This window comes from Lupinus angustifolius, unplaced genomic scaffold, assembly GCF_001865875.1.
Source record: "Lupinus angustifolius cultivar Tanjil unplaced genomic scaffold, LupAngTanjil_v1.0 Scaffold_49_130, whole genome shotgun sequence".
NCBI lineage: Eukaryota > Viridiplantae > Streptophyta > Magnoliopsida > Fabales > Fabaceae > Lupinus > Lupinus angustifolius.
In genome coordinates, this window is record NW_017722300.1 from 25,786 (window position 1) to 46,750 (window position 20,965).

At 30.0% G+C, this 20,965-nt stretch overlaps 1 protein-coding gene across 1 annotated transcript; it reads right to left on the reverse strand.

The window, feature by feature from the left end:
• Positions 1-5,346: 5,346 nt before the first annotated feature.
• On the reverse strand, positions 5,347-6,692 carry LOC109338938 (mitogen-activated protein kinase kinase kinase 3-like). Its single transcript, XM_019576291.1, has one exon. The coding sequence runs from the start codon at positions 6,544-6,546 to the stop codon at positions 5,494-5,496; it is 1,053 nt and encodes a 350-aa protein (XP_019431836.1). The 5' UTR covers positions 6,547-6,692; the 3' UTR covers positions 5,347-5,493.
• Positions 6,693-20,965: the final 14,273 nt, after the last annotated feature.

Consider the following 20,965-nt stretch of genomic DNA (forward strand, 5'->3'; position numbering starts at 1 on the left):
TTTTAGATTTATTAAAAAATATTGTAACAATTATTTCTAAATTTTAACAAAAGTGAAGTGCAACCAAATGTTTGTCACTGCATCATACCTTAAAAATCAGGATTACTTATAAAAAATTAGATTTATTAAAAAAAATAGTGTAGCAATTGTTCCTAAATGTTAAGAAAGTGAACTGCAACCTAAATATCTATCACCGCATCATATCTTAAAAGTTAGAATAATTGATACTTTAATTACCTCTTAAAACATTATTATTATTTAATTATTATTATGTAATTACAAAGGTTACAATATAATTGCATCTTTATTATTTTTCAAGTGCTTATAATTTATTGGTGCAAAATATACTTTGAATTAATGTAAACAAAAGAAAAAAAGGAAAGAAACAAACCTGGTGGAGTTGTGATTGTGTATGCCACGAAACAAGAAAATTTTCCTAGATGAGTCATGTGTCGTGTCACAGTTGGCTAGAGGGAAAGTTGTGCAAGTTGGGGACACGAGTCGTCATGTTATTGGCTGGAATAGGGGGTGCACCATGTTTGAAATAAGATCGGCTGCAAAGCATTATGAGCTAGGAGAAGGGGTGATGGTCCGCTATTGTTGCGTGTATGTGAAGTGGATTGCACTCGCCTCCATGTAGCGATTTGATTCGTTAAGTTTGTGGTTAATGAGGTAGTCAACATATGTGATGTTAAAACAGACGGGAACATACTACTTTCGATAAGCTCACCTGCATTGGATGGCACAGTACACCCTCCTTATCTCTTCCTTATGCAAAAACTTCGATGCAATATTTTATCTTTCCTTTTCTCTCTACCTTTTTTATGCACTTTTGAGAATTGCTTTTTTTTATCTTTTCATTACCTTTTATGGAATGTCTCATTAATGACCATAGACCTTCTATTTATTGTAAATAATATACCACTCATCTCCTAAAACCTTGTTAACAACTTAATCTAAAGATCAATTTTAGTATCTTTTAAGGGATATTACTCCCCATTTTACAAAATTTGGTTATTTGACCTGGTTTTTATTTATTTTATTTATTTTCTGAAATGGAAGTTTGTAAGGAATATTGCAAGGATTTTTACTTACGAAAATAATTATAAAAATTCCATAAAAAATTGTTTTAATTATTTTTTATTTATTTAATATTAAAATTTCAAAATAAATAAAATAAAGTCACTTTATTATAATTATTTTTTGTTTCTTAGGAAAAAAATATGGATTTCTAGAGGTTCACTTCTAATTTGATTTTTGTTTTTTTATTTTAATTAATTGAGAAAGGGATGCAGGTTCTAGAACCTATTTTATATTGTATTTTTTAGAAAATTATTTATTTATTACTTTTGAGGAAAAAAGGTTTTTGGCTTTTTTCGAGTCGAATAAAAATGGGTGTTCACAATAACGAATCCAATATAATTAATATGAAACAGGACTTCACTCAATAGACAACAAATTCAAACAATAATTACTTCTTGGTTAGGATAATCAATGAACCAATGCAATTAATTTTTATTCTAAATAGAAACTCTTGAAGACCTACAAATATTACCTCAAGTAGTTGAAACTCTTCTATTAAAGGAATAAGAATTTCAAGACAATAGAAGAAGCAACACAATACAAGAAAAATAGAAAATACAAGTGCATAAAAACTCTCTAAAATACATTCTTGTATAGAAACTCTATATGTATATAATTACACCTTAAATTATTTGTAATATATATGTTAGAGGGAAACTAAGTTGAGATATAGAAAATTTGAGAGTTATAAAATTTGAGAGTTTACAAGTGTGAATCTTAAGGTTTGTTTCTTCGTGAGTCCTAGACTTAAGTGATATTAATCTTTCATGTCCTTACATAGTTAGTTGGTAAAACTCAATAAACCAACTTTATTGAGTTATTATAGCCTGTGGAGACTTGGATTGTTAAGAATATTTGGATAAATTTAGAGCATGAAGAGACTTGATCTATAAAGAATACATAATTATTAAAACTCAAAGAGGTATTGAATACTTGTAAGCTATTTGAGAAATAGTGGAAAATCTTCCGAGAGAAAGGATTTGACATAGCTATTAAGAGTGAACTAGTATTGGAATATGTTTGTTGTTTTATCTATCCTTAATCTCTTTAGTGCTTATGATTGTTTCTAATTGTGAGGACTTGGACTTGTTGTAAGTTAATATTTTCAAAAATAATTTATATTTGCCATCATTTTATAATTGCTTGTGAAAAGTTTGAGATAGAAATACTTTTTTAAGAACTTAACAAATGCAATTCAACCTCTATCTTGTGTTTGTCTATATAATCTTTGCAACTCACTCAACCAAACAATGATTTTTAAAAACACAATTAAAAGTCGAGTTGGGTCAACATAGCTTTTGAATGGTCCAAAATCTTTCTAAACTTGTGCATGCTCTATCAACAAGATCCAATTCACTTACCCAGACAATAACTTTAATAAAAATCACTCATAAGTCATTTTGGACGATCATGACTTTTGAGTGATTAACTGTTTTTTAAAAATTACTCAGAAGTTGTGTTGAGCTAGCATGACTTCTAAGTGGCCCAATTGTTTTATAAAAAATCACTCAACTTTTTAACATTTGATTATGTTTATAGTAAAATATAAAATTGTGTGATAGATTGTGGGATTTAAATAAGAATATCAATGATGTGATCATTATGAAGAAAGGGTAGTTGATGTTCTTTGTAAGGAAGTATAATAAATTAAAAAATAATGTGTATGGCTCAAATAAAAAATATACATTGATAGTGAAGAATTTTGTATATTGTCACTATATTATCCATTATAAAAAATTAATAATTATTAAATTTGAATGTAAGTAATACAAATAAATAGTAAATAATATATTGACTATATATAAGTTTTTATTGCATAAATATTGCACCAATAAATAAAACATTTTGCATTGCGGATGTTCTAAGTTAACAAAAATGTTGGTGAGCCAGGGTGCCAATGAAATAGAATATTATATAGAGGTATGTATGTATGGGTGTGTGGGCCCGAAAACCAGCCTAAAGATTAAAGAATTGATGTTGTCCACGATGACCCCTTCAGTTTATGTGGCCCGTCTTGGTTCAGTTATGTCTTTGCACATGGACTGGCTCAAGTTGAGCGTTATTCCAAATTGGATCAATCTACCCACAGAGTTTAAATCCCTGATGCGTTATGGGCTACCATGTTTGTTCCAGCTAAAAAATTGGGTTTTTTGCCATTAAATCAAGTTATACACCAACACCACATGTTTATTTAATGAATTCATATGCACATGACTAATTTTGGTGTTTATTGTTGATGTGTTTCCCTGTCTTACAGGCTTTCAGCTACGTTTGAAATAGAAGCCAATAAGAAAAACAAAACGCACTGTTTGCATATTTCACTTTGGACCCAAAGAAATTTTCAGAAAATGCAATAATCTATAGTGTAGTATATATGCAATGAGAATGTAAAAATTTATATGGAGACAGCATATCATCCACTATTTATTTATATTAAAGAGTCAATAATAATTGAAAATAAATTATGGATAATACAAAGACAATATAAAAAACTATTATACCGTTAATGTATACTTCCTTTTCTTAAAATCAATCACATTGCCCGGATAAACACAAAGTTAGACAACATAGTTTATCAATAAAATAAAATTAAACATGATGAATCATTAAAATTAAACTCAGATAATAAATCAAAATTTACTCTAAATTCATTCACAATATATATTTTATACGGTTTTTATTCTCCACTTTTATTTTCTACCATATTCTCGGTCTTCATCTATATCTTCAACTACAACCACAATATCAACTGTCTTCACAGTTGTACAGCCACCCTAATTTAAACTCCATGAATCATATTTTTCCAATCATAATTTTTCACAACTAAGATAAAACCACACAGGTAATCACAACCACAATTTATTTGAAACCATGCTCTCTATCATGTGTCTGCAAATAATTTTCTAAATGGCTAGAAGGAAACCATGCTTTGCAACACAATTGACATTATGTGGAGTAGTTTTTTCTCTTGTTCTCTTTCTACTTTGTACAACACATACTAAGGGATTGTTCCTTATTTGACCACTGCCCACTCCATAAAAAAATCTAGAATACTTTGATCTCAATCTGTTGCCAAAATTCTATAATGACTTGTTAGATGTAATGGTGGATTCCTTTCTTTCTGTCATTCCTATTCTGGTGTAAGATTAAATATTTAAATTCATAATAATTAGAAGAAAATAGAGGAACTCCACATCTAGTTGATCAGGATTGTTTTCTTTACACAGTTGAATTGTAAACTTTTGAATTGGATTTTCTTTTTATTGTATTCTTACTTTACAACACTGAATTTCTTGAAATTAGACTTCTATTCCGTACTGGATCCTCTACTATTAGAATGTGAGGACCCTCCGGGGCTGGACTCAACCCAAATTCTTGTTCCCAAAATACAGGAAGAGCTGATTTCCCTTTGGCACACCACACAATAAAGACCCCAAAAAATGTTCCACTGCCGTTGGCATCTTAATAAGATCAACTGTCCCACTTTTTGTGTTCTATTGTGTTTCAGTCTAATAAAAAGTTATTATATATTAGGAAAAAAATAAAAAAACATAAAATAATATTTGTATGTTATTTGATAGGATATGATTAGTTTGATATATTAGAAAATATAATTTTAGAGATATTAGATTATAGTTTTTCCCACTTATTCAACAACTCAAATGAAATCTATTATAAGAATAATGAAAAGTCTAATACTAGATGATGACATGTAACACAATAAATCATCTAATAGTCCTAATTTTAAATTATTTTTAAATAAAATAAATTTAAAAATTCACAAAATCACACTTTTCCATTGTTTCCCAATACTGTGTACTCTACAGATTTGAGCTCCTAGCACCAAACCATTAATTTACCTTACGCTTTGACAACAAAAATATGTCAAAGTTTTGAAGGCAAAACTACCAATTACCCTATCCTATTATGGTAACTGATGTTACATGATCATGTCAACACTTCAGCCACCAAGGTCTGACACCATCCCTGAACAAGGTTATCTTAGATAACTTACAGATAAATTTGATATATTTATTCAAAAAATTATAGACAAAATTTTCACTGCAAGGTAGAAATTGTGCAGTACTATACTAATTGAGCTTAATCGCATCTATCTATCTATATATATATGTATGTATATATTTATCAAGTAATGAATTAGTACTGAATGAGAGAACAAAATTTAGCATGGAAGAGATCAGATAGAAAAAAGAATTGGATTATAAAATCAGCCTCTGAAAACTTGGCCACAAAGGGCGATAGTTAAAACTATTCCATCAAGTTAGATAGAAATCAAGAATGTAAGTATATCCTAACCAATTTACAACCTAAAATCATAATCAAAGAATGTGACAATAACCCAGATCTTCTGGAACCTCAATTCCTCCTCTGCCTAACAACATTGTAATTTCACCTAACACATGTCCAACCATCTGATTCAGACCAATCCAGGGGTCCATTATTGGTTGCGATTTCCCGGAGCCGATTGGTCGGAGAAAAGAAATTAGACAAGGAAGTTGAATCATATTTCCATTCACTAGCTTCTCCGAATTCCGGTGTACATGGAACAGAAGTAGTAGTGCTAGAAACCCAATCAGGGAAATCAAATTGGCTTCTTGGTGATGGCTTTTTCTCATTAACACACTCCAATGTAACAGTGCCATCAGAAAGAAAAGGGTGCTTCAAAAGCATCTCAGCCGTCCATCTTTTTGTAGGATCCTTAAAAAAACACTTAGCAAGAAAATCTTTACCCTCTTGTGACAACTCCTCAGGAATCTCAGGCAATTCTTCTCCCACTGCAATTCGTACGAACAAAGAAAACATATTGGGATCACTCCTAACATTCCAAGCTGGTTTTCCGGTCACCATCTCCACCACCGCGCACCCGAAAGCCCATATATCCGCCGGTGACTCATACTCACCGGAATTCACCGATTCCGGTGACATAAACAGAGGGGTTCCCCTGCACTCAAACCCTGTTTTCTTTTCATTCTCCCCTGTTTTCTTCGCTAGACCAAAATCAGCAATCTTAATTTCTCCTCCACTGAATACGAGGATGTTTTGTAGCTTTATGTCGCAATGAACAAACCCATTTTCATGAATATGCATTAGACCCTCGATTATAGACCTTGCGTAACCGCGAACAGAGGTTTCTTGGAACTTTCCGCCGTGAAGTTTGAGCTGATCGGAGAGGCTTCCGCCGGAGGCATACTCGAGGAACAAGTTGTAGTAATCGGAACCATTCTCAAAGGTGTAATCATCTCCGAAACAACGAATGATTCTTGGACAAGAACCTATCCAGTCGAGGATTCTTTTCTCGTTCTTGAGTGATGACGATGTTGAAACCTCGGAGGATTTCACTGCGGTCGGAGAAGAAAATTGAATTGAACTGTTTCTGGGTATTGCTAAATTTACCTTAGCGAAGCTTCCTCTACCTACTGATTCTCCTCGAACCCAATCCATTGTAGCAAGAATCTTCTTGGTTCTTCTTGAAGATGCTAGTGTGTATTTGTTTGTGTTGTTTAGTTTTTGCTTTGTGTAGAAGAAAGAAAATAGAACCGAAGAAAGAAAAAACTAACTGTGCCTTTGAAGAATGAAGAAGACTCTCCTTATATAATATACGAGGAAATCTAGTTGATATTTGATGACTTAAGATTGTCTTGGGAAACTAAGATTATTATTTTTATGTTATATAAGAAAAAGAAAAGAAACAAAAAAGATGAAACTGAATTAATGTGGTTTATCCTTCTCTATTACATGATAGTCCAATATAGAATCTAAGACTATAATAAGTTTAAAGATTTATAAATATCTTTATTTAAAAATATTTTAAATCTATATTAAATATTTTTTTGAAAGAAAATATCGAGTCTCTAGTATGAGTTGATTATCAGGGGATCATATTATTGAATAATCACGTGCTAGGTGAGGATATTTTATTAAAGGCGTGTTTTCCTCCTTTGGCTTAACTAGCATCCCTCACTTCAGAACGTGGAAGATAATGTGAACGCTTCAGAAAGATCTTTTTACAGATATAAGCTAGTTGGATATTGATTAGTAAATAGGAAAAAAGAAAAAAAAATATACATTAAGTGTAAGAAATTTTTATATTCTTATTATATTATCCAACATTCATTTTCAATTATTATTGACACTTACACTATTAGTGTATATATATTACACTAAAAATAAATTGAAAAGTAAAATATGCTGCTTCTTCTTTTTAAGGAATAATATGCTAAATCAAAAAATCTTGAGTAATTTCACATGGTAAATAATAATGCCATTTTACGCATAATCCGCGTCAAGCATTTAACTCGGTGTATCTTAATATAATTTTTATATAAAAGAGTATCTTAATATATATTTGGTCATTAGTTAAACTTTCACACGCCTTTCATTAAGTCCTAATAATTACATGAGAGGAATGTGTTTGCATTTGGTCATGATTTTGTTTTGGGCAAGAAATTATGAGTATGAGATCTTCACAATATTCAGGATTCACTTCTTCGAATCGACGTGACTCAGTCCTATTTTGTTTACAAATTGATGGTTGTATACACTGAATTTGTTTTCTTATATTGGGATATTCCTACATCTATTTGAATATGCTTTGATGGAATGTTTTGTTTTGATCTTTTTACCTTTTCGGGAAGTGGTTAACTAAATAAGAAGCTTCCACAAAAGTGGATAGGTAAGATGTATACACAAATGGTATCAAGATTGGACGGTTAGATTGACTAGATGGCTGAATGATCTTGTACATGGCTTTGGTTTGCACCAAATAAATATTTGTATTATTTTTTATAATGAAAATTCCAATTCAATCGGGTTAAATGGAATAACCAAGGTCAATGAATCTGACTAATAGTTATGTTTCAAATCTAGTGGGTAAGTAGCTCTTGTGGCCATCAAACAAAAACATAGGGCGAGGTTATGAATCTACAACACTGACATTAATATCACATCAAACTCGATTGATGAATTCCAAATGATATAGTTGATGACTAAGAGACATTACCACCGAGAATAATGACATTAACATGGGCGTCATTATTTAGATAAAAAGTAATTGAATTTAATCTTTATTTAAGTATGATAAATTTATATGAAATTAATTTTTAGACCAAATTGGGTAATGTTTGATCACAATTTACTTAGATAACATTTTTTTAGATTATCTACGTTATATTTTTTTATTTTAAAAACTAAAACCTTTTCGGTGGTACATTTATGTAAAATTAATACAAAATATAATAAAGAAAATCATTGTAAGCAAATTTTGACTTGAAAATTAATGTAATATTCAACAATAGGCTAGAAATTTTATTATATTGAGAAATTTTATTATATTGAGAAATTTTAACAGATAATTTTTTGTGCTAAAAAATTATATAATCATTTTATGGGTAATTATCTAATTTTTTTAATGATGTGATTATCCTTTCTAGCAAGTATTGCTCATGGAAATCAGATTTTGACTTTTAGCTTTCCTTTGGTTGTTGAGAAGTTAAAAAGAAAGAAAGATGAAGAGGAGAAAGAAAAATGTGAGAAAAAGAGTGGAATTGAGTTGTTTAGTAGAAGAGAAAAAGAAAAGAACAAGAAGATAGAGAGAATATGACTTTATCTCTCTACTCATGAAATTGACAATTATATTCTTATTCACATTAATAATATTTTCTTTCTAAATTAAAATTAAATATTATTTAATTTATAAAAAAATATAATGTTAATACTAAATATATAATTTTAGAGGAGGAATTCGCTTACACCCCAATTTAAGTTAGGCTAGTTACATTCAATCATAGCCATTGATTTTCTTAAATCCTACGAACCAAATGAGTGAAACTTAAATGTCATTTAAGAATTTTATTTTTTTCTCTCATCATTTATTTTACTCACTCATTTGGTCCGTGAAATGTAAGTTTTTCTTAATGAATAAAATGTGAGTTTTTCTTATATACAAGTTTACTTTGTAAATAATTAAATGTGTGCTAACTTTATTTTCTAAGTTTTAATTATAAAAATGTATTTGGTTTTAAAATGGGTAAATAAATTAGTATTTATTCAAACTTTTTGAAAGTAAATATTAATTATACTTTTAAAATAATTTAAAAATATCAAACAAAAGTGTAGCGTAAAGGGTTACATGAGTATTTTGCACATGTATATGATAGTATGAAGTTAGTGAGGCAATTTAGTCATTTGTGAATTTTTACTCTCTCATTTTTGAAGAGGAAAATTTTGGCATGAGATCAACTACTTTTCTTTCTCTCTACTCTCTTTCATTCCACAATCAAAGAAGAGAAATTTACAAACTACCATCACTTTCTATCTTCTCCATTTCTCTCCTCTCATACTCATCTCAACCAAAAGAGCCTTATCTTGCACAACAACTTAGAAATCTAATCAGTCTTGTAGCACTAAAGTCTTAATAAAACATACTTTCGGAAATTTTAAATGTTTTAAGTATTTTAGGATTAAATAAGAAAATATAAAACGTATATTAAAAACGATTAAAATAATAAATGTAACTAGTCTTAATAAATTTGAAATTACAACATACTATGTAATATGCTACAATGGAACTACACCATATATGTGACTTTTGCTTTAAAACACTGTATATTCGAAAATTTCTTTGGATCCGAATAATGAGAATCAAATCAGGATGACTTGAAATCAAATTCAATTATTTGTATGAAAATAAAATGGTGATTTTTTATGATCTGAAATGAATTCTCTTGAGAGATGTTCAAAAACAAATCAGGATGACTTGTTTAAAAGTTTTTTTTTTACTTAATGAAACCAAACTCCTATAATTAATTATTGTATCTAATTGGAAAAGTACTACAAAATATAAACGCGCTCCAAATGTTAAAGAATTTGCGCACATGTGAAAGCAGGACCATATAAATCAGTCCACATATCAATGTTGTATAATAATTATTTGAATTATGGATAAAACTGGTTAAAATTGATTAAAAATTAGTCTTACAGACCAATTTTCATTTAAACAATATTGGTTAGCCAATCGATTTGTATTTAAAATTATAATTTTTATGAAAGTGACTATTTTTATCAAAATATTATTATGTATGATTAAATACATAATTACTACATTTGTTGATTCTTTTAAGACATGGTCTACCATAATATTATTCCTTTATTTTTTGAAAATTATGTCATTAAAAGCATTTATCAACTTCTTATTAGCTTTTTAATTTTAATATTAGTATAATATACATATAATTTTATGGTTTAATTAATAAACTATTAATTCAACATTTGTGCCACAGTATTAAATAGAGTCACCATTTGAGTTATTTTTGCAACCCGAGCATTTTACAGGTTCAATTCATTCAGTCTATTTATTTGAAAATCTATTTGGAATATGAGAAGCATGGATTGAAAAGATATAGGTTTTCCCATCGTTTTCCATTTATTTAAAAGGGCATTACATAAGTTAATTAGTATCCTTTATTTACAATCAAATCAGTGGGCAGGTGTTAGATCTAAAATGTTCATTGTGGTATGGTCGATTTGACTTATAAAAAATGATGCAATTTTCTCTAATAAAATGGTTAAATATATTTAGGTGTTAGATTTGATTCACATTCGATCATAAACTTGATTTTACACATTGGTGGGATAATTGTAGGTCTTGTGATTGAGTTTTGTATTTGGGCTAGCACCCTTATGTCTTATTGATTTTTTCGCTAATAAAAAATTGAGTGGGCAGGTATACATCTGTTGGTTACTTTTTGGTGTTAATAAAATATAATACTGATAATCTTAATTAGTTGTACCTTAATACAAAAAAAATGGCCCCATTTGAATGGTGTTATGTTTAATGACTGCTATCAATTAAAAAAGACATTTAATCACTACGAAAAGAGTGCTTGTTCTTTTCTGTATACTTCAACTAAATAATTAATAATTGGTCCATGCTTAACATTTGTGTAATTAAATATAGAGTCTGGATTTGTAGAATTAGCAGCCGACACTTGCGAAACCGCATCTATATATTTCGCGGGAGAGAGGTGATTTATTTAACATTATGAAAACGTGCATTTAGTTGTGATGCCATGTATAAAAAAACCTATATGATATTTCATTATCATGAAAAAAAGATCCGGCTATATGTTATAGTGGAACTAATCCTGTGTGGATGTGGTCCTCCTGTTTTAAGCTTATCCAAGTTAAAAATAATTTTGGTTTATAGTTTTTATCAAATGAGAAGTTAAACTATTTTGAACCGATGAATTTTTAATTTGATTATGTTAACTTAGTTAAACTAGAATAACTTGTAAAATGAACTTGATGATTTACTTAAAATTAAAAAAAAGAGGAACACTACTCTAATATTTTATTTTACTTTGATCCATAAAAGTAGATAAATATTACTTCAATATATTTATATAGAAGTACTAATTATATAAAGTTCATTATTTATATATGATTATATATTATAGAGAATTATTAGTTATATATAAAATCATTTATTTCATCCAAAGTTTAATCATTTAAACCTTATATGCGATATTTTATGATTTGGTGCTGAGCTGGGATTTCATATATAAATTTTATTATCCATGTTAAATAAGGATAAGAGTAAGGTAATTTGAGTTAGGCTTTTAAATGAATCTTATGTTCCAAATTCATGATCAGAACCTAAACTGTTAACATATACTAGGCTATTTTAAGCTCTAGTTTAACCTATTTTAAAATATGGTATGACCTACAAGCCAATTTGATGGCTTATTATTCAATAAAGTTTAAAAATAAATTATTACCAAGGAAATAGGCTGGTAAAGGATAGATTTTTACATTAAAAAGTTGATATGTATAGGAAATGCAAGTCCTAAGTTTATAAGATCTATTTATAATAAAAGGAAAGTGAAGACTTTGGAGTCATTTCATAAGTATATGTCTTAACTATAAAACTTTTCCTTTCATTTCTTTTACTGCAAAATTCAATTCGCAAATAAACTATAATTTTCTGTCAGTTTATTTTCCATTATATGAGTGTAACATATCTTACTACTTATTTGTAATAATCCTTTCTAATATGCTACAATGCATATTAATAGGAAAAATAGCTTAATTAACTAACCTTTTTGTCAAACCGATAAACTAAATAATATAAGTGTCGAAGATGTTTGAAATATGTTATTATATGAAGTCACACATTGTCTAACATTAGAATATAGTAGAATATTAATGTTATATATTTGACTCAGGTCTATTGTTATAATATGCATTAGATATAAGTACAAAATAGAAACACACCCTAGGCATATGGACCCATGGGTGTGTTAGGGTTTGTAATTCTTATTCTTTAATAATAATATCTCGGTAGCCGCTTAGCGATCCTGAGGACGTAGGCAAAATTGACCGAACTCCGTTAACAAATTCTCTTGTTTCTTCTCTTATATTTATTCTATGCACTTTATTTGATTACTTGTGACCAAAGCTGCGCAACGATCGCTTCCGCTGCACAAACAATTGGTATCAGAGCCAAGTGGTAGATGGCTCTAAGCCCAAACGCTAGATTATGGTAAAGGAGGATGACGAATATGTTGGTTGGACAAGGTCCGTCAAAGGTATTGCGCAAGGAATAAAGTGATAAATTGAAGGAGAAGAAAACATAGCAGAACTATGGTGATGACGATATATGTTGATCCAGAATTCCAAAAATTCATGTCCTGGATTAGGATCAAGGTGAAGATAGAGAATCGTGTGTTGAGTTTGGCCTTGAGACAGGTGCTGATAATATCACTCTAGATGTTGGGAGAGTGATCTCATTTGATATGAGAAGTGGAATATCCTAATGGTGTATATGAGACATCATAGTGAAGAATATTAATTGTTAACATATCCACAAAAGCACTGAGGCGCTGTCTGACTTTGATCTAGGGTGTAACATGGGCATTGGCTTTGATGCAAGATATAACACGTGCATTAAAAAGATGCAGGCTGTGACATGGGCATTGACTTGGATATAAGTATGTGACACAAATATTGGTTAGCATTAACACAATGTGTGTGTTATGGGTATACTCCTTATGGTGGAGTATGATAGTTCTTTTGAACTAGGATTATCATATTAGACAATGATAATAGCGGTTGAGGCTTTCCAAGGAAGCTCCAAGGTTGAAGTTGACTGAGTATTGAAGAGAACGATTGTTGGTGAACTTTTGTGTAGATGTTCCAATATATCGAAAGACTTCCTAGCAATAGTTGGCTATGCGACATGTTCTATTTGATGGCGGTACGAGAAGCTACACTACAAGTTTGGAGAGCTAGGCTATTGGTAACATCGTCAAAGAAACTGAGAAGGTCTATATTGTAGGGGAACATTTAAAGAAAATTAAGCATTGAGCAAGATGGAGTCATATATTCGCTAAGGTGGAGATTCTTGTGTAGATTTTCTATGGAATGAAATATTCGTTTATTTCAATCAAGATGGAGATTGTTGATGATGTTTGAAATACGTTATTATATGAAGTCCCACATTGCTTAGTATTAGAATGTAGTAGAATACCAATGTTATATATTTGACTCAGATCTATTGTTATAATGTGCATCAGATATAAGCACCAAATAGAAACATTCAATAGGCAGGTGGACCCATGAGTGTGCTAGAGTTTGTAATCCTTATTCTCTAATAATAATATCTTAGTAGCCACTCAGCGCTTTCGGGGATGTAGGCAAAATTAGCCGAATCCCGTTAACAAATTCTTTTGTTTCTTCTCTTATATTTATTTTATGCACTTGATTTGATTGCTTATAGATAACATTGCGCAATAATCACTTCCAGTGCACCAACAATAAGTACTAATAACAATAATTCTATTAATAATTATTTAATATGTAGACCCATCAAAAAATACTTTTTTAATAGGCAAATATAACCTTACAAATTTGTAGTTTAAATAAATCACCTTAATTAACCGTCTTGTTTAAATTTTGTGAAATTAATTTTTTTTTTATTTCTTGTATTAGGCATATAATTCTAAATTAATTTCGTTAAATGAATTAAGTAAACACGTCCTTGCGTGTGTTTATACAAATTGTTTTTTTAGATGTGATTATTATATAAAACACACCCATCTAAATATAAAGGTAAATTTGTTTTTAACAATCCAAGCTTATAAAAACTTATAAACAAAAAATAAATAAAAACAATCTTTTTTTTTTGATATATTCAATGGTATCTATGCCTTTACCCTATGAGTAAATAGCTAATCCCAAATAATTAATCTCTTCGGCAGTGCATGACTATCTCTCCAAACAAAAAATAAAATATATATCAAATATTAGTGTGATATCTACACATTAACGATGCAAAGATTTATACAAAATACATCACTAGGGATGACAAGAAGTACTTGAATCCGTGAGTACCCACCGGTAATACTCACAATAGGTCAAGTTTGCATCTGTGTTTTTGGACTTACATATAGTTAAAATAGAAGGTTTTGAAACTCACATGTTTTTGGACTCGCATGGTGTTGAACGTATATATATATATATATATATATATATATATATATATATATATATATATATATATATATATATACTAACATAACTACACATATTTTTATAAGAATTGTGATATTATGTTGTTAAACAATAATGTTATGTGTTAATTTATAATTGCAATGTAATATTATATTGATGGAGGAATATTAGACGTTTGATATGCTTTATTATCTTATTTTAAATTATGTTTTTAAGTAAAATATTTATATTTAGGTGATAATTTAAATTTGCGCTATTGTACTTTAATTATGTTTTGTAATTGTTATTATCATTTTTCTTCTTCTTTTTATTTTCTAAAATGATACATATTATTATCCGAAATATGTGAACAAATATTTAAATTGTTTGCAAGTTTTAACATATTTTCCAAATTTCTGGTACCAGCAGATTTGCTCTGCACACAAGGATCCATGGGTAGTAGAAGTTGTTACCATAGCTTGCACCAATTCTAAATGTCACGAAATAATATTTACTGGCAGAGTCACGATCAAGTCGCTCTCTTTAAGACATTTCGTGACACTGCCCAAAATGTGCAAGTAGATTATCAACCACGCCATCCCCAAGATAAAACAGCCCATGACTCTGCTATCAATTTCTTATTGCACTGTAAGAACCAATCTTGAATACACCCACCACAATATGGCTATCAGTGTCAATTCTCAAAATCCCCACAATATGGCTACTATTGCCAATTATCGAAATTCAAAAAATATGGCTACTCGTGCCAATTCTTTTCCCACAATCTGGCTACCAGTGTCATTTCTCGAAATGCCCATAATATGGCTACCCGTGCCAATTCTTTTCCCTCAATACTGACTATCAGTGTCAGCTCTCGAAATCCCCACAGTATGGCTACTCGTGCCAATTCTTTTCCCTTAATACTGACTACCAGTGTCAGTTCTCGAAATTCCCACAATTTGGTTGTCTGTGATTCTCAGTACCACGAAAAGAAATAGGGAAACGTTTGCCAAAAATTTATCGGCGAAAAATTTGAGGGAGAAAGAAAAAGTTGAATGAAAGCGCATTCAACTTGGGGCGAGTTATAATGAGGGGAGAAGACCTCTATTTATAACATGAATTTTTTTCCAAGTTCCCTATCTCTCAAATGGAGACTTCAGAGTTATTTTTTCAAAACTCTTCTATGTAGGATTTGAGAGTTTTTTAGATTTTAGACCCAAAAGTTCTCACTAATGACTTTCAACAAGTCAAGTTCCAACGGTAGATCTAGTGGATACCTGCAGAGATCTGTTAGGGCTGGTATCGGGCCTAAAATGATGGAACATGGCAGGTCCGGGTAGTGCATCCTGACCCATTGCCACCGCGATATATTAGTCACAATTTATTAATATTACTTTTTTCAAGAGTTAATAATAATTAAATATCAATGATCAATGATTCAATAATAATATGAGTAAATATCCATCTTAGTCCTTCATATTTTTCGATCTTAACAGTTTAGTGCATAAAAAAGAAAAGACCTAAAATGGCCCGCACAAATTTCAAATGTGGGTTAAATTAGTCATTTTTAGTATATTTTACGACACTTAGTAGAGATTATTTGACCCCAAAAGGACTAATTTGACCCACTGTTGAAGTTTTTGAGAAGCATTTTAGGTCTTTTTTTAAGGACTAAACTCGTAAGGTAAAAAATATGAGGGATTAAAATAAGTATTTACTCTAATAATATTAAAAAATCTTACTCTATTAGTATATATATTATTTCCTCATCATTTATAAGCATACTCATGAATATATTGAGAGGGCGGCATCAGACGCATATATTCGGAGGGCATGTTGCGTGTGAATCCAACAGTGGCTTATGATTTGAAGTGAATGCCTCCCCTTCAGGCTGGAATGAAGTGTTCATTTGGTGGGTACTGGGTGCCCCAAAATGGAAATAATATGCAACATGTAGACTTTCCAGTATATATTACTTGCAATATAATCAACCTTCACGAGGCATTGATAACTTGTGTTATAGGGACATTGAAGAATTTCAGATAATGACCAGCTCAATCAAAGTAAGTGGCTTAGTAAGGAATCATCAACAGCTAGCTAAACAAGTCATGTAATTGGCATGACTCTTTATTTATTAAATCTTCTCTTGATAAATATATCCGCTGCACGACATTTGTCTAGTAGTGTAAAATCATACTAAATCTTCAGAAAAATCAAAATGTCAAATGTTCGATATGTGAGAGTAACATTTGTTGGGAAGTGCAACTACACACCCAAAAAGTAATGATTTTAAAATCTGTGCACTCACAATGTAAAGTTTTTTACACTGTTAGCACATTATCCACCATTGATTTGTATTACTTTTATTTGAGAGTCAATGGTGGTTAATAAATCAATGGTGGAAGATTGACTGACAATGTAAAAAAAATTTACACTGTCAGTGTATATATATTAAATCAAAAAGTAATTAGTTCAATAAAATAATAATTTGATAATACAAAAAATATATGCATAAGTTATAATAATAATTTATTTGTATACTATTAATAAAGGATAAATAGTTAGTTGTCATAATTTAACATTCACCTTTTGTAATAAATATCAAGAGTCAAACTATATTAAATCCTCTCTAATCCTATGTAATAAATTATATATATTTTATTGATTTAAATTAAAATTAATATAACTTTTATTGGCATTCACCTAACTTGTTTAATTAAAAACATGGATTTATAGGCATGACGATGCACACAACTAAACAGGAAAAATAACATGAAAATGTAAACATGAGACCACATTCATCAGAAGTATCTTCAACAGAAAGTTATTTGCAGTTATGTTAATCGGTAAAGTGGTCAATATAATTACTAAATTGGATTGTCGCAAACAAATATAGATGATTGTTGAATTCGTAAGGATACTCTTCATATTAGTCTTCCAATCAAAAATTGTTATTGTAACTTGGTTTCAAATTGGGATGGTTGGTTTAATTGATAATACTATTAAACTAAAATTTGATTTAATTAAACAATTGAAATAAAAAAGTTTAGGTTAAACTTTACTACTCAGTATTCATACACACTTGATTCAACAACACTCATTCATTTAGCTATGATTCTTTCACAATAATAAAATCTCAGTGATACTAAAAGATAATGTCTAAGTCAATTTAGTAGTTCATGAAATAAAACTCTAGGTCTAACAACTCTACCCATAAGATGAAGAATTATGGTCCACAAAGTATATCTCTATGTCTAGCAACTATGCTTGTGAAATTGAGTTTTAATGCAACACCTCAAATATATTAATCGTCAATGTTTTGGTCATATTAATAGCTTATTAATATATCTCTATATCTAGCAACTATATTAATAAAATGAAAAACTATGAACCGTTAACATACCTCTATCTATATCAACTATGTTAACAAATTTGAGAGTATTTTAGTGTTCATATAACTCTATGTCTAGCAACCATATCAACACATACACAAGTGTGACCAATTAGTACAAATCTACATCTAGAAATTAAAACAATATTATGAGCTCCTAAGTTCAGAATCTAGAACCAAAAATTCTTCATGCATTCATCAATCCAATTTCATAAAATAAGGGTGTTAATCTCTAAGTACAAATTAAGCATAATAGATAACTCATAAAAATCAAAATATAATCAAATAATTTATATATGAATCAAAATATTATATATCAAGTGAGTATTTAATCCAATCCCAACAATGGATAAATTTAGCTATATATTTTCATGATAACTAGAAATAAAGATAAGAAGAGAGAAATATAACTCATGGGAGCAAAATAAATTTACCTTTTCCCTTTGCTTTTACATCTCGTTTCAAGCTAAACTACCCTAGAAATTAAGAGAAATTGGGTATATAGTATATCTACCTGAATTGCTACCTAAAATGTCTATTTCGATCCCCCTAAGTATGATTTTTGCACGATTCACCCAACTCAAGGATTTCTCCGGGCGGACCTCTTTGCCTAGTAGAGACTTGAATTTTCAGCTAGCCGTGGTGCACAAGGCGCACCTCCTAAACTAGGTACAAGTACCTTGATGCGTTTGGCACAAGCTTGAAGTTGGGCTACCTGCGTTTGACATAGAAATTCATGTAATAACATTTGTGCAATAATTTATCTTAATGCATAGTATGAATGACATTTATTTAACTTTTAGAGAAAAAATGTTCAATTATCCTTATTAAACAATATAATTTTCACACCTAACAACTCTCCCGAACTTAGAAATTTGTTTGTCCCCAAACAAAATTCAAGCTAGAATTCAAAATGTGCATGCAAATTTTCAGAGTCTATAGAGTTTTCCCAATATTGTCAACATTGCTAAAGTAATATCAAATTTCATCACCCAACACTCATAAAAACAAAATCCAAGAATGAATAATTCCAAGAGTGTATGGTACCCAATACTAATCTATGAAATCAATTAGGTATGTGTTAGTGAAATATTTTTAACATGTAATTCACTGAAAGTTGATTAAGAAAGGCAGAGCTCACATATTACTCATCAAATTTAGGTGGAATATGTTTCTCTCAATCATTGCACTAACTTAGCATGAAAACAAAATTGGTACTTGTCTCATATAAAATCAATGGTAAATGCTTATCAAGGATCATTAAGGTCTTTCTCATGGTTGTAATGTGGTTGGGCTACAATGAACATAGCTTTTCTAGATATAAAGGTCTTAGTAGGCTAATAGAGCAGTTTGACACACTCACTTATTTTCATAGTGCTCAAGTGTATCACAATCAACTCTTTTGCAATAACACACAACTTTATACCCCTTTTACTTTACTAACATGCCATCATTCATCTTTTGTTTTCCTATTTTTATGAGGTTTTGTTTTCTCATGAATGAGATGAATTGATGGTTTGCAACACATTTTTAAACAACAGTTTTGTATCCACTTTTTCACATACTATTCATTCTCACCAACTTGACTATAACCACAACACATAACCAAACTCTCTTATCCTACTAGAATTAAGAGAAGGTCATTATTTTCTATTTATGGACTAAGGGTTATAAAAAACGACATATATAAGGCTCAAAGGGGCTAGTAAGGGATAATGCAACGTTGATAAGCTTTTTGGCTAGTGGTTTATTTTTAAGAAATAAATGTCTTAATCATTTCCCTACATCACATTTACCAAGACAATTAGAGACTAAAGAAATTTGACAGTGCTCAAAGTGCAAGCTAACATGATTTGATTGTAAGAACAGGATTGCAACTAAGATGGGGAGTGAATTAGTTGACTTATAATTGTAGTAACTTTTTCTGCAAAATGTAAGAGTTAATGTGCAGCGGATAATATTGCGTAAAATAAACAAGTATAAAGTAAAGAGGAAAGGGAAAGGAGAGTACACAAGTATTTTATACTGGTTCACCTTCTTGTCCACCGAAGGCTACGTCCAGTACTCTTGTAGCACAAGAGATTTTCCACTAAATATTATGAGTTATAATTACAATATCTCACCCCGAGATCTCTATTACACACTCACTAATACTTATCACCTTGGAAAACACCTTTCCAAGTAACTCTATCCCATTTCTATTCACACCTCGTGAAAGAAAGTTATTACAATGAATGAAGAATTTCAATGATGGCTTGGATTACCTTGACACGTATGAAATATAATAACACTTACAATCCAATAAACTCTTTTGTATACTTAGTAAATAATGCTCTTTTAAGTTTACAAAACTTTGAAACACTTTACTTCAAGCAACTCAGAAAAATAGCTTTGAAAGTTTGAGTTCAAGTTGCTAGAAGTTCAGAAAACTATTTCAGAAATGTGCAGGAAAGTTGTGAGAAAAGTGTAAAAGAGTTGTTCAAAGAGTTGTTTTCATTGTGAGTTCTAATGCCTTTAAATAGACTTTCCAATAAGCCATTGTGTCTTTATGAAAGAGTAGAAATTGTTTGGAATGAAGGCATTTCGTTTGGGATGAAAACTCTTGAGTTTCAAATCTGAAAAACTGATGTAACAGCTCTCAGTAATCGATTACACCATTGAGTAATCGATTACCCAAATGTTATGTCCAACAGTAAATTTAAAATTCAGTTACACTAATGGATTATAGCAATTTGAGTAACATGTTACTCAACTTTAATAACACTGGTAATCTATTACTCAAATACAGTAATAGATTACTCTGATCAGTTTTAAGTTGGATAACTGATTCTCACTCATGTAACCTGTTACTTAGATGAAGTAACCCGTTACACACCATTTTTGAAAATTGTTTTAAGTATTTTTAAAGTGTTTTAACTTTCTTTTAAAAATAGTTTGAGCATTACTACTTTGTATATTTAAGAGTTTTAGGATAGAAGTACC